Here is a 14,540-nt window from a genome sequence, read left to right on the forward strand (position 1 = left end):
AGAAAAGCCTAAAAACTTAAAAAATCAAATTGCAAAGTAGTATATACATTTCTAGACACTATGGCAACACAGGGAACAAAGGTACACACATTTTCTATGCCTTGGATCCAAAGAAATCATTTTATCTTTTATTTCTTTTGTGTTTGAACCCTACAAGTTAAACTATTGTAAGGATATGGAAAACCACTGAATTTTAATTTGCCTGTGTGAAAGACAAATTGTTAAAATAGTCAATTTGCTCTACTGACTTCAGAGTATTTTGAGTCACACATGAAACAATATGTTTAAATTTCATTTTGAACTTGCCAAAATGATTACTAATATATGCAATTATGAACAAGAGAAAAACAATTAAGAGACTATCTCAGTTTCTTCTGCATATCAGGTGGGAGGGCCATGCCCGGCAGACTGGGTGGGGAATCAGAGGACCTGGAGGAGTGAAGAGAGAAGCCCTGGGAGGGAACGCCTGTCTTCATCCCCCACTGACACAGCCACAGTGACCCTCAGGGTCTTTCAGATGAGGAGAGTCTGAAAGGACCCAGCTGAGCAAGGATAGAAAGTGCATTTGGGGAACAGGAAAGACATAAATAAAACCAAAAATACTATTTGAACATCTTCAGAAGTGTATGTTCCTGCCAGTGAAAGTATTATACAGTTCTGGGTTCACAGCTTTATTATAAATTCCTTTCTTGCCACCTTTCCTTCACCCTAAAACTCTTTCTCCTCTAACAGATTCAATTTTTAAAACTATTAAGTGTTTTATGGGTGAAGTTTGTTTTCCTTTTTATATGATAGATGGGGTGCATCATGGAATTATTTATTAGGTCTGAAAAGCTCTAAAAATTAATCCAATCCAACCTTCTGTATTTGCAAGAATAGCATTAGGATAGTACAGTAGGAGTCGCTGATTCTGTATTTTGAGATATCATCAGTTCCCTCATTTGTTAGTGGTGATAATCATACACATTCCACAGTTGAATAACATGGAATAAAGCCTTAGAATATTTGAGTGCAGTTCCTAGCAAATAGTAAGGATTCCAAACATAACTAGATAATTTTATATTATTTTGGGGAACCTAATGAGGAAGAAACAGGGCAGTTCTTAAACATTTGATGAACAAGATTTTCTAAATGAATAAAATAACACCTTAACAGAGACTTCTCTCCTGGTAAACAGATTTAGGTACAATAGACTGTATGATTTGAAGGACCCCACAAATACATGACCTATACCTTTTGCCAAAGCTATACCATTCTTTGGGTTTTCTTTCATAAGTCAGAGGAAGGGGAATCTTAACATCCTTTACCTTTCAAGTAAATGAGGATACCATATCGCTTCATTTGTGATTCTTTTTCACCAACCTATCCCCCATGTCAGAGTTTGTCAGGTCTTCCCTACACTTTTGTAATAATTTGTGTATAACCCTGTTATTGTTCATATATCATTTGTTCTTATTTTTACCCATCTGCCAGAGAGGTTATATTTTTATTTCTTTGAGGTAAGGACATTTTGTTTTTCAATTTTGTGACCCTATTGCCTAAAAGAATGCCAGGGGAAAAGGTTAAATGATAAGAGAATACTGGCAACATTAAACTACTATCTGGAGGGTGGGATAGGTATACTTGGTTCATTATATTCAAGATGAAAAATGGAAAGGGAATTGAAAAAACTTTAAGGATGAACTTCATTACCCCCACACTATTGCCATCAGAGGAACCAACTTATCATCCAGTTTAATGACAAGTGTTGCTCCCTCATAGCTGTTTGGAATCACTCATGCTCCTTTTAAAGCTGCTTTTTCCAGAAGTCTGAAATTCTACAAATATAAAGACCTATCTAATAAATAGAAAAAAAGCAATTATTTTGTAGGTTTCACACCTACCAAAAAATGAATATTTAGATAAAATGGAAATTAACATTGTTTTCAGTGTATAAGTACAAATATTTAATTAAGCAAAATCAATACAGTTAAAAGTTCACGATGAGTACCTGGGACATTTATCTGAGTCTCTCCATTGTGCCAGGTTCTGCTAGTTATCTGGGAGTAGTGCAATAGTTAAATTGTAGATATGGTAGTCTATGTAATCATTAAAAAGAAAATAAAATAGAAACTTAGGAATAACAATTGAGACCTTCACCTGTTACACAAAAGTATTTTTCTAATTAATGTATCTTTTTTAGTTTCTGTAAAGACATATCAATTCTCTACAAAATAGGCCAGGCGCGGTGGCTCACGCCTGTAATCCTAGCACTCTGGGAGGCCGAGGCAGGAGGATCACTGGAGATCAGGAGCTGGAGTGCAGCCTGAGCAAGAGCAAGACCCTGTATCTACTAAAAATAGAAAGAAATTAGCTTGACAACTAAAAATATATAGAAAAAATTAGCCGGGAATGGTGGCGCATGCCTGTAGTTCCAGCTACTCGGGAGGCTGAGGCAGAAGGATTGCTTAAGCCCAGGAGTTTGAGGTTGCTGTGAGCTAGGCTGACGCCATGGCACTCTAGCCCATGAAACAGAGCGAGACTCTGTCTCCAAAAAAAAAAAAAAATTTCTACAAAATAAAATGAAACAAATCAAACATGTATAGATGAATCGTATTACCTCAGTCCTCTATACTATTTAAAGTAATAGGAAGACTTCAGTAACAGAGCACGGAGGATAAACAGATAAATTCATTTGGCTCTAGATAACCTGCTACGATCCACAAATTGTACCTAGGAAAACAAATATTTTTACCCTCCTATCTCTAGAATCAGTAGCTAATTTTTGATCCTAATTTTACAGAACACTGAAAGAATGTTGTAGAAATATATAGCAAAAAAATGAGAGCACACCAAAATGGCACCATCTCCACTGAAGTTTCAAATTTCCTCCTGAACTGTTTTGTCAGATCCCCTATTTGGCAGCACTGGCTGTCCCTGCCCCTCAGCCTCCTCTTCCTCCTGGCCATGGGGGCCAATGCCACCCTCCTGATCACCATCCGGCTGGAGGCCACTCTGCACCAGCCCATGTACTACCTGCTCAGCCTCTTCTCCCTGCTGGACATTGTTCTCTGCCTCACTGTCATCCCCAAGGTCCTGGTCATCTTCTGGTTTGACCTCAGACCCATCAGTTTTTCTGCTTGTTTCCTCCAGATGTACATCATGAATTGCTTCCTAGCGATGGAGTCATGCACATTCATGGTCATGGCCTATGATCGTTATATAGCCATCTGCCACCCACTGAGATACCCATCCATCATCACTGACCAGTTTGTAGTCAAAGCTGCCACCTTTATTTGGGCCAGGAATGTCGTTTTAACTATGCCCATTCCCATTCTTTCAGCACAGCTTTATTACTGCAGGAGAAATGTCATTGAAAACTGCATCTGTGCCAATATGTCTGTCTCCAGGCTCTCTTGTGGTGATGTCACTATCAATCGCCTTTACCAGTTTGCTGGGGGCTGGACTCTGCTAGGATCTGACCTCATCCTCATCTTCCTCTCCTATACCTTCATACTGCGAGCTGTGCTGAGACTCAAGGCAGAGGGTGCTGTGGCCAAGGCCCTAAGCACATGTGGCTCCCACTTCATCCTTATCCTCTTCTTCAACACCATCCTTCTGGTCTTTGTCCTTACTCATGTGGCTAAGGAGAAGGTCTCCCCTGATGTACCAGTCTTGCTCAATGTCCTCCACCATGTCATTCCTGCAGCCCTTAACCCTATTGTTTATGGGGTGAGAACCCAGGAGATCAAGCAAGGAATCCAGAGGTTACTGAAGAAAGGGTGGTACTAATGGCAACTGAATCTCTGAATTTCTAAAATCGGATGTCTTTTGAATCATTAATCAGTGAGTGGGCTGAAACTTGTACCTATGAGTTATACTCTCATACTGGGTAAACTAGATATTGCACATTATTTTCTAAAACTTCAATTTAATTTTAAGTTTCCCTTTCTTTCATCCTTCCATCAGGAATATGCTTGGCCCTTTCCCCTTTTTTCCAATGCTTACAATCTTATTTTGTCTAAAATAGTGACATTCCTTGAAGCAGGTTCTAAAGTGAGAAATTTATGTTCCAGAGCATGCAACTGTTAACATCCCATGAACTTTATATTCTTAAAAATACAACTGCAGGTATTTTGTGGATTATGTTGTGTGTAATGTGTTCTTATCTTCATTTTCACAGAAGGGAAAGAGAAAAAGACACAGCAGTTGAGATTTCACTCCTGAGTGGTGGAGGCTTGCCACTGGTCTTTTGTTAGGTCTTTTTCTCTCATCCTTCAACCACATCATTGCCTTTCTCTGTCTCTCTGTCTCTGTCTCTTTCTCTTCTCTTTTCCTCTGTCAGGCAATGTAAAATTTTGTAATATGCACTACAAGAGGGAGGGGTTTCTGCCTTGATTGCTTACATATGTGACAATTATCAATGATTTTTCTTAGATATAAGAAATTCCTAAATCCTCCTCCTCATTATGTCTTTGCTTAGGACACTTATCTTTTGGATCCAGGATATCATATATGGTATGCAAACATAGCTCTGCTAATGAGTCAACAGATTCTTAGGACTATAATATATAATTCAGTAATAGTACTGACATAAAATAGCCTAGAGGAACATTATTATCTCATTAATTGTATTAGTTTCTATGCACACCTTGTGTCCTGTGAATTCTGTTAAATATTAAAACAAAAATGAATAGACCATTGTTGTTGCTTTAAGGAGCTCAAATTTTGGTTGGAAAGAATACAAATATAATTTCCAGGAACATGTTCTTCTCAACCCAAGTGAACCCTGGCAGCAGCATGGGCAGTTATTTGGACACCCCTAGAAGGCATTGCACCAGGCTGGGAACTTACACTGGGTCACTCACCTCCCCCTCCAAGACCTGAGCATCTGCAACAGGGTGCCATTGTGAGAACACACTGTCTTGGGACTGCATCCTTACTGTCTTAAGATAGGCAACACTCACACTACCAAGTCTCTTTCATATTTCTTCCCTTCAAACATAGGCATGGGACACTTTCCACATTCCCTCAATGACAACCGAAACCAAATGGGAAATGTGAACGCTGTATCAAGAATAACTTCCAAATACCACAATTTATGATTTTTTTCAGTAATCAATAGTCAAGCCTGCCTCAAGGACCATTTACATATCTACTCATTTACAGGTCCACTTGTATTTACCTGCCCACAACAAGCTTCTTGTCCTTCTTGGTGGCAGGACTTCATGTATATTTTCTTCTGGGCCCAATAGCTATAAGCCCTTGATAGACAAAGCAGTTCTCTTTGAAGTGCTATTTGAGTCTTCATCTTGTGTTTAGTATTGACATATTACCAGGATTACTGATGGGAGAAATATCAATTCCGTTCAGGGAAAGTCCCACTAAACCCAAAATCATGCATTCCCACCTTCTGACTCCAGAATGAAAATGCCTGTAAGTCCACAATCAGAAGCGTTCCCAAAGTCTGGATCATTTAACTTAAGATAAAATATTGATGAATTACTGATCTATTTAAGGTATAGTCCTCCATGCTTTGTCAATCTTTAATCCTCCATCTAGTAATGAAAAGAAATAAGTCTTGAACTGTTTCGTACAATCTTTGGTTTTATTTCTGCTGGACTCTTACTTAGCATCTGCTTGAAAATGAAAACGCATTTACTCCTCCTTGGCAATAAGAAATAATTACAGGTAAAATTAGGTCTAAATTCTGTTCACACAATGTACTCTTTAGTTTATATATATCAGTATAACTAACAAAACTCTCATTCTTACAAATATTACCACAGTAGTCCCCCCTTATCCACAGTTTCACTTTTCATGGTGTCAGTTACCCATAGTCAACTGCATTCTGGAAATATTAAATGAAAAATTCTAGAAATAAACAATTTGTACGTTTTAAATTGCACACTGTTCTGAGTAGTGTGATGAAATCTCACAAAGCCTTGCTCTGCCCTACCTGGAACATGCATCATCCCTTTGTCCAACGTATCCACACTGTATGTGCTACCCACCCCTTACTCTCTTGGTAGCACCTTAATCAGTTAGTAGATGTCTCAGTTGTCAGATTGGCTGTCACATTATCCCAGAGCTTGTGTTCAAGAGACCCTTATTTTTCTTAATATTAGCCACAAAGTAGTAAGAGTTGTGATGATGGTATATTGTTATTAATATAATTGTTCCATTTTGTTAGTAGTTATTGTTGTGAATCTCTTACTGTGCCTAATTTATAAATTAATCTTTAGCAAGGGTATGTGTGTATGTACAGGGGAAAAAACAGAGTATATATAGGATTTGGTACTATCCATGGTTTCAGGCATCCACTGGGGGTCTTGGATAAGACCCCCACGGATAAGTGGGCCTACCATATTTCAGAAGAAAGTCTTAATTTGACATATTTATAACTAAATACCACTGAGAAGGTTTCTCAAGATAAAAATGAAATCTATTTCCAAAGCAAATTTAAGCCACCAATATTATGAAGCAGATAATTGCTTACAATCTTGAAATAACATTTCAATCAATCTTTTCATCAATATTATAAAAATCATAAGTTCTAACAGGGACTCAAATCAACTTACCTTGAAGCAATAAACTGGTAGGAAGAAATTTAGATTGAAATTGTTCCTCAGAACTGAGGAATTTATCATAAGCTATTTCTATTATTAATAAAACAGAGATTTGAAATTGTTTTATTTTATTAAAAACTGTGTTGCTTTGTCTACTTCAATTTTTTAAATGTGGGAGGAGAAATGCTGGTTTACTTAAAAAATTATGTGCAATTTCCATGTGAAAAACAGATAATGAAGAAAAATAGTAGTTGTATCCCCCTTAAAAGGTGTGATATAAATTAAGCTTTTCTCCAGCCACTAATATAAAAACTCAGGAAAATGAATAGGAAAAGCAAGTTGATTGGAGAAAAAAACCTTACACTATAAAAAATGGCCACAATATGACTTATTTTTGTGAATTGTGGTTTCTCTCATTAGTTTCTGCTTTGCAGCACATAGAAAAGGAGGCCAGGGAGTTACATAGTAAATGATGATTTCTTTGCACTACAATAATGAGAGAGCAACTTATAAAATATTAGAAAGCAGGGTGAAAAGATTAAAATGGCAGAAGACTTTTTTATTAGCTTTCTACATGTCAAACAGGCCCAAAGACCTGCAGTGACAGAGTTGAAGATGAGCCATATTTAAATTCAGGAAAATATTATTTCTAATTAGTTTTTATTGGTGCTTAATAAGAAACATTAGCATTAGGGCAAACAATGGTTATTCATATTAAAATTTTATCAGAAAGGGAACAATTATATCATAATTTTTATTTCTTAAGTTTAAAACTTGCCTTAAACATATTTTCACAATTTTACACATCAATATTTGAAATTGGCTGCTTTTAACTTTTTTAAAACAGCACCTTTTAGAGAAGACATAAGACATGTGGAATACTTTATAACCTAACATTCAATAAGAAACACAAATAGGAAATCTGGCCCTTTAAACCATGGGACAACTGTCTAGATAATGTTAAAATGGAGATTTGTTAGTAACTTTAACATTACCAGGAATTAGTACTCTTCCCCTCTCACCACTAGGTGTATCAGACAGATATCTAAGGAGACATTCAAACTAGCACTAGGGATTGATCAAGGAATGTATTGTAGAGAGTTCACAGGGCACAGCAGTTGTCCTGAAGGCTGAATTTTGGGACCAGTTATTCCTTCATCAATATGTATTTAACACATGGTACGTGTCAGACATTCTAAGTGCTGAGGATAGGATCATGAACAAGAAAAACAAGATATATGTATATTCTGGAGGGAAATTCAAGACATTAAATAGATGAAAAAATCAATTATTTCAGAAAGTGATAAATGCTATAAGGCAAAAGATTGTATAATGTGTTAGAGTGACCTAAAATGGTGGAAAAGGGCCACTTTATATATGATTGTTAAGGATGTACTCTCTGTGGAGGTAATTTTTGAACTGAGATTATGAATATGGAGAAGTCAATCACTTGAACATGTGGGATAAGTCTGTTCCAATCAGATGGAACAGTAAATACAGAGTCTAAGTCTAGAACAAGCAGAAGTCCAAGCAGTAGCGGACATTTCAACAGGTGAGTGGGATACAGCCATGAGGAAGCAAAGACAGAAGTCCAGAGCAGTGGCCACTGGGGAGATCTGACTGTAGGCAACCTGACCTCTTGCTCCAAACAAAGGAGCTCTGATTGTGAGAAGGTGACTATCAGGGCCAAGACCCGAGAGAGAACTGGAGGTCAATGCAGAATATTAGATTGGAAACTTGGGTCAGAACCAAAGCAGCACTCCAACCCTACAAACCAGAGCCATACAAGAGAGGAGGTCTGGTCTTAAAGTCCAAACTCCCATTATCATGATACTAGAGCGCATGCTATAACATGGAAATCATAATATCTTGGATAAGTTTAATGGTAATAGTGCTCAACACTAAAGCATCCACCACAAATATTGGTTGATTAATACTTATTAATCCTAGACTGGATGCCACTGGAGGTGAATCTCAGCCAAATGCTAGAAGATTATTTAATCTGGCTGGGTAGCTCTAAATAAAGGAGACCTAAAACAATTCCTCATTAACACACACTTTACCAGGGAGTCCAGACTGTAGATTGGGAGGGAGGCACATATTCAGACCTGTCAATGAGAGTTTCCAGCTTTCTTTCTATTAATGAAGTATTTAGTAACACTGTTGGTATTTCTTTAAATCTTGCTTTAAAATTATATCCTTCAGTTTGATTATAGAAAGCCCATTGCTCTGTTAAATTTTGCTAGTTAATGTTTTTATTCTTATAAAATGGCATAATTTTAATGTTTGCTAAAAACAGCATATGAAATTTTATCAATAAGCAGTACTGTGGTTTGGATCAAGACTCTGTAATCCAGATGCCACATGCTGGGACCAAAAGTCTTTTTGTTTTTCTTCAAAACCATTATTCTCATTTTATTTTATTTTATTTTATTTTTAATTTCAAAATTTTACAGGGGTACAAATATTGCCTTTGCATCACCCAAGTCAGAGCTACACACATGCCCATCCCCCAGACAGTGCTCACCTCACCCGTTAGGTGTGTATATATCCATCTCCTCCTCCCCCCTCCACCTGCCCACACCCAGTGAATGTTACTTCTATATGTGCACATAAGTATTTATCAATTAGTACCAATTTGATGATGAGTATATGTTGTGCTTGTTTTTCCATTCTTGTGATACTTCACTTCGGAAAATGGACTTCAGCTCCATCCAAGATAATACAAGAGGTGTTAGTTCACCATTGTTTTTTGTGGCTGAGTAGTACTCTGGGACCAAAAGTCTTGACAGAGAAAATCATTTATTAAGTAATTTTAAAAGCACCTACCGTATGCTAAGAACAATGCTAGATGTAGATACACAGAAGAAATAAACATAGTTTCTAGCCTTTACGAGCTCACAAAGTCTATTGGGTGTGGCAATTTCTCTATTCCAGTTGCTTTTGTTAAAAGCCATGGTGTTATTCATCACGCCCTTTCATCTTTTATATCCTACATCTGGACTCAGAAAATCTTGTGACCTGTAACTTCAATTTTTTACTCACCACCTTAGTCCAATCCATAACTGTTTCACCTGGATTATTGAAAGAATGTCCTTACCAGTTTCCCTGACTCTATGATATAGATACCCACCATGTTCAATGTAAAGTGCTTCCCCATCCCCACCCTGTGAATTAAATAGAAGATTGACTCAGAATGTAAAGACTGAGAAGTGCACAGAAATTGTTAAATATTTAATAAATGAGTAATTAAGGGATCATGGTGGGACAGAGTCTAAATGAAGAAGACAATGGATGCTTAAAGGTGGGTTCAGCCATATTTATAGTTGGAGGAGTGAGGATAAACATCGTGATAGTATTGTAGTTCAGGAAGGTTTAATTTCAAGATGAGGATAGCAGGATGGATGTCATATTGTGTCCCTTGTGGCAGATGAAACCATCAATAAAACATGCCCAGACTTCTATAATCCCTGATCTTTGACTCAAATCTCTCAGTGCTGGTCCCTGAGTAGCTTCATAATCCCCTGCTTGATTTCCTGGGTTCGTACTCCATAAACGATGGGGTTGAGGGCTGGTGGGATTAGGTGGTGCAGGACATTGAGAAGAATAGGTACCTCTGAGGGTACACTTTTTCCTGCTTTGTTTGTGAAGATGAAGACTAGCAGCAGTGTATAGAAGAAAAGTATAAGAATGAGATGGGAACCACAAGTACTCAAAGCCTTGGTAGCGGCACCTCCTGACTGCAGATGCATAACAGCCCTCAGAATGAAGCAGTAAGATAGCAAAATGAGCACCAGATCGGAACCTAATAGGCACCAAACACTCACAAACTGATAGAGCTTATTTAGGCGAATATCCCCGCAGGAAAGCCTTGCTACAGAAATGTTGGCACAAATACAGTTCTCCACCACATTGCTGGCACAGTAGTTGAGCCTGGCAGCTAGAACTGGAGTGGGCAGTGTAGCTAGCGTATTGCGGAAGACAATGAAGATGGCTGCATTAATGACAAACTGTTCAGTGATGATGGATGGGTAGCGCAGTGGATGGCAGATGGCCACATAGCGGTCATAGGCCATGATCAGAAAAGTGGAGGATTCCATGGGAAGGAAGGTATTCATGATGAACATCTGCAGAAAGCAGCCTGCAAAGCTGATGGGCTTCATGTTGAACCAAAAGATGAGCAGGACCTGCCAGAATTATTGTTTTCAAAAACCTTGTACATCTATTCTCATTCTAGAGTATCCAACCCTTGGGAAAGCCCTTGAATAGGTTCAACCATCCATTTCCCCAAACTACAGCCCCATAATCCCTAGTGGGACCATATCCTGATTTCAAATACCTTCTATGTGAAAGACCAAACTTTAGTTTTAAAAATGTTTATTTCTAGCCCTGTCCTCTCCTGAGTTCCACGGTTCTAACCCACACTTCAGGGGCACATCTGCCCAATACAGGATATATGTATCACAGGAACATCAAAACCAGTAAGTCCAATGTTTATATTGGGACACCCTGTAATCCTTTTGTAAACATAAGAAACCTCTTTCAACCATGCTTCCTATCTTAGTACACAACATAAACATAAATCCAATTACATTTTAGAAAGTAAATTCTACAGCTTTTGGGTACAAGAGTGAGATAATTCAGGGTCAAGGAGAATCTCTCTGAAACTAAAAAGCTTGGAACTTGGAATATCACTAACTCAGACATTGAGAGAGAGCTTATCAGTAGGGAAATAATGAAAACTTAAAAAGACCTGGGCATTAAGAATGAGAGGGGGCATATCTGGGAGCTGCAATGGAACTGGTGTGCTAGTTTGGGTGACTCATTAAGTATTTTCCTTCTGGGAAATAGTAGCAAAACAAGGTACTGTTTAGAGAAAGATGGTTGAGTGCCTGAAAGAAAGTCCAGGGAGGGTCTGACCTTGGGGATGACTGTGAGGCAGAGGATGACGTCCAGCACGGCGAGGATGGCAAGCAGGTAGTACATGGGCTCATGCAGAGATGCCTCTTGCCAGATGGTGAGTAGCAACACAAAGTTGGCCCCAAGGGCCAAAACCAAGAGAGGAGCCAGGACAATAGATAGCCAGTGCTGTGTGTCCTGCATTCCTGGGAAGCAGATCATCAGGAATTCAGTGACCTGGGTCTCTGTGTTGTTGGGAGATAATACCATGACTGTCAGGTGAGGTTAAAATTGGCTGAAAGGAAAGAGGCATGAATTCATGGTTTGACTCTCATTAATAACCTCCTAACTGATCTAGCTGCCTCCATTCTAGGCAGTCAGGTTTATCCACCATTCTATTGACATAATATTCTGTTTAAAATTTAAATTGGGCCACATCACTCCCTGTTAAAAAATAACTTCCTTAGTACTCATAATGTTATGGATAAAGAATAATTCCCTCCACATGAGTATGTTCCAACTCTAGACAGATTCTGCAGTTCCCCCACACAAACAGATCCAGCCATACTTATAGAACATGCTTTGCCTTGTCTCATCTCTGTGTGTTTACATGTGTCATACCCTTCTCCTAGTATCTACTTTTCCCTCAAATAACTAACTTCTGCTTATCCCATTCTATCCATACCAAGAGTTACACTTCTTGAAAATGTTTTCCTTATTACTACTCATTTTAGATGCCTCTCCTTTCCACTGCTCCTCGATGATCCTTAGATACCTATTAATGGTATTAAAGCATTAATAAAATTTTCCCATATTCACCAATGTTTCCTGTTTGTCTTTTAAAAAAATCTGTGCTCCCTCCACCAGGGATGCAATCTTATCTTTATAGCACAGAGAAAATCACCAGGCACCTGGCGACATAATAGGCCGTCAGTAAGTGCAGTTCAGATGTGTAATACTGGTAGATTATTGAAAGCACCATTATGCCCTTGATAACTTCTCTCTATTATTTAGCATCTCCATAACTTGCTTTGCTATAAACCGCTGGCACTCTTACTTAACACTTAAGAAAAAGTCTGGAAAAAAACAAAAGGTAAAAAATAATTTAGTGGTGAAAAAAGAAATACAAAGTAACTTACTGGTGAGAAAAATAAATACCAATGACACCTGTGTCGTAGATGATTTGAGTATTTCGTAAGCAATTACCGGGGGAAAAACTGCATTTCCTGGGAAAGGGAGAAGAAATGAGGATATGAGGCCTCCAAGACAAGGAAAGAACTGAAGAAATACTTAAATATGCTCCAGGATATGAGGTTACACAGAAGGGAGTGCCAGTTCTCTTTAAGTGTCTTCTTAATTATCTAGGAACCTGCTGGTGAAGAAGTCTCCAGGTTTGGTTGTGTTCTCTCCTCTGAAGGAAAGAAAAAATCACCTCTTATTGTTGGATTTTGGGTCATGTTGTTGGGGCACCCCTGGGATACAGGCACAAAAAAGCCTCTCAATCAAGGTTTGATTCTTTTTTTTCTCAGATATATAAAGTGGGCTTCTCATCAGGATTTTCCTTATATCTAGACCAGTAATTCTCAGATATGAGTGTGCGTCAGAATCACCTAGAGAGCTTGTTAAGACTGGTTTCTGAGCACAACCTAGTTCTGTAGGTCTGGGATGATTTGCCTGTCTATCAAATTCCCAGGTAATGCTGATACTCCTTTCCAGGGACAACACTTGAGAATGGCAGAGATATAACCAATTGTAATAACTGACCCAGCTACTGATATAGACTATCCCAAATCCAAGGCTGCTGTCTCAGGTCAGCTAGGCTCAGTTGGCTTAGCTTCAAATATCAAATTGGCCACTTCTCCCATTATTTTCAGTTATTTAAGCACAACTCTGGCCAATCTCTGGGGCCTGCCAATGTGAAAGCTATCTTCCTTCTATGGACTGTCTGGGAGGTATTAATTGATCAACACTTATGTGCACATATAGTAGTAACATTCATCGGGTGTCGGGCAGGTGGGGGAGGAGGAGGGGATAGGTATATTCACACCTAATGGGTGCAGTGCGCACCATCTGGGGGATGGACATGCTTGTAGCTCTGACCCGGGCAGAGCAAAGGCAATATATGCAACCTAAACGTTTGTACCCCCATAATATTCTGAAATAAAAATAAATAAATAAATAAATAAATAAATTCTATGGATTCTTTTTGCATGGTTTTCTCTCTCTTCCTGGGCCTATAGTTCTTACCTACCTCAAAGTTCATTAAAGTCAAGGACAAGATAGCCTTTATTTTTCTTTCTGGCAGTTGGAACAAATGGAGACACTAACATTATGCCTCTAATAATCAAAGAAGGAATCGTCCTCTCCAGTCAGCCTCCCTACCAGAGACAAACCTGAGCAGAACTTCCATGAGCTCAGCTGGCTCACATTCTAATGTGCTCATGTTCTTCTGACATCAATGAACTTCAGGGGCTTCACATACTAACATTTAGGGAGTGCAATAACATTCTCTGAAATAAACAATGAATTGAGTCAAAAAACAAACTCAAAGTGTCCCTCATGCTTGGCTTTCCAATGTATTGTTCTCAAAAATACTTACAGAGAAGGTCTGCTCAAAATAGCAGTTTTGCATCCAGTGGCAATCCAGTGGCAATGTGTGACTCCTCACCCTCTCACTGGAACTACATGTGGTTTTGGCCCCTGGAAGACTTTATGAGAATGCCATCTCTATAGTAGCCATTCTCCTGTGGCTGGAAAGACAGAGTTGGGATTCCTGTTCCCAGGAGTTCCTGCCTCCTTGCAGATGCACAAACATTTCCAATGTAAAAAGGGAGATTTATGCACTTAAATTCAGATGAAGTGAAAGAGTAGTAATCAGCTTATAGTCTCCCTTGAGGTGACTGAGAGTTACATAAACTGAAATGTGTTACTTGCAATGGAAGGGAGATCACTTAGGGACATGGAAGCTGTATCTAAGAGATCCTTTAAGACAAATGTCATTAGACTTATAAAACTGATTTCATCTTATATATAAGCTGAGTTCTTGACAAACTTTTAAAATTAGTAGTTTATGATGATTTATTTTTTCATTAA

At 38.5% G+C, this 14,540-nt stretch overlaps 2 protein-coding genes across 2 annotated transcripts; one reads left to right on the top strand and one right to left on the bottom strand.

The window, feature by feature from the left end:
- Positions 1-2,820: 2,820 nt before the first annotated feature.
- LOC123642056 (olfactory receptor 56A4-like) lies at positions 2,821-3,771 on the top strand. The gene is made up of 3 exons (XM_045556982.1): positions 2,821-3,089; positions 3,158-3,180; positions 3,323-3,771. The coding sequence occupies exons 1-3, from the start codon at positions 2,821-2,823 to the stop codon at positions 3,769-3,771; spliced, it is 741 nt and encodes a 246-aa protein (XP_045412938.1).
- A 6,268-nt stretch (positions 3,772-10,039) lies between these two features.
- On the bottom strand, positions 10,040-11,717 carry LOC123642057 (olfactory receptor 56A4-like). The gene is made up of 2 exons (XM_045556983.1): positions 11,469-11,717; positions 10,040-10,735 (listed from the first exon to the last, which is right to left on the bottom strand). Exons 1-2 carry the CDS (start codon positions 11,715-11,717, stop codon positions 10,040-10,042), a joined length of 945 nt encoding a protein of 314 aa, XP_045412939.1.
- Between the last annotated feature and the right edge of the window lie 2,823 nt (positions 11,718-14,540).

Source organism: Lemur catta, chromosome 7, assembly GCF_020740605.2.
Source record: "Lemur catta isolate mLemCat1 chromosome 7, mLemCat1.pri, whole genome shotgun sequence".
Taxonomy (NCBI): Eukaryota; Metazoa; Chordata; class Mammalia; order Primates; family Lemuridae; genus Lemur; species Lemur catta.

What these genes read in the sequence shown, in the direction of transcription:
- LOC123642057 (XM_045556983.1), bottom strand. Translation starts at nt 11,717, where the DNA reads ATGGTATTATCTCCCAACAACACAGAGACCCAGGTCACTGAATTCCTG. An exon ending in GCCTCACAGTCATCCCCAAG is followed by an intron (nt 10,736 to 11,468) that starts GTCAGACCCTCC and finishes TAATTCTGGCAG; the next exon opens with GTCCTGCTCATCTTTTGGTT.
- LOC123642056 (XM_045556982.1), top strand. Translation starts at nt 2,821, where the DNA reads ATGAGAGCACACCAAAATGGCACCATCTCCACTGAAGTTTCAAATTTC. An exon ending in AAGGTCCTGGTCATCTTCTG is followed by an intron (nt 3,090 to 3,157) that starts GTTTGACCTCAG and finishes ATTGCTTCCTAG; the next exon opens with CGATGGAGTCATGCACATTC. An exon ending in TGGAGTCATGCACATTCATG is followed by an intron (nt 3,181 to 3,322) that starts GTCATGGCCTAT and finishes CCATTCTTTCAG; the next exon opens with CACAGCTTTATTACTGCAGG.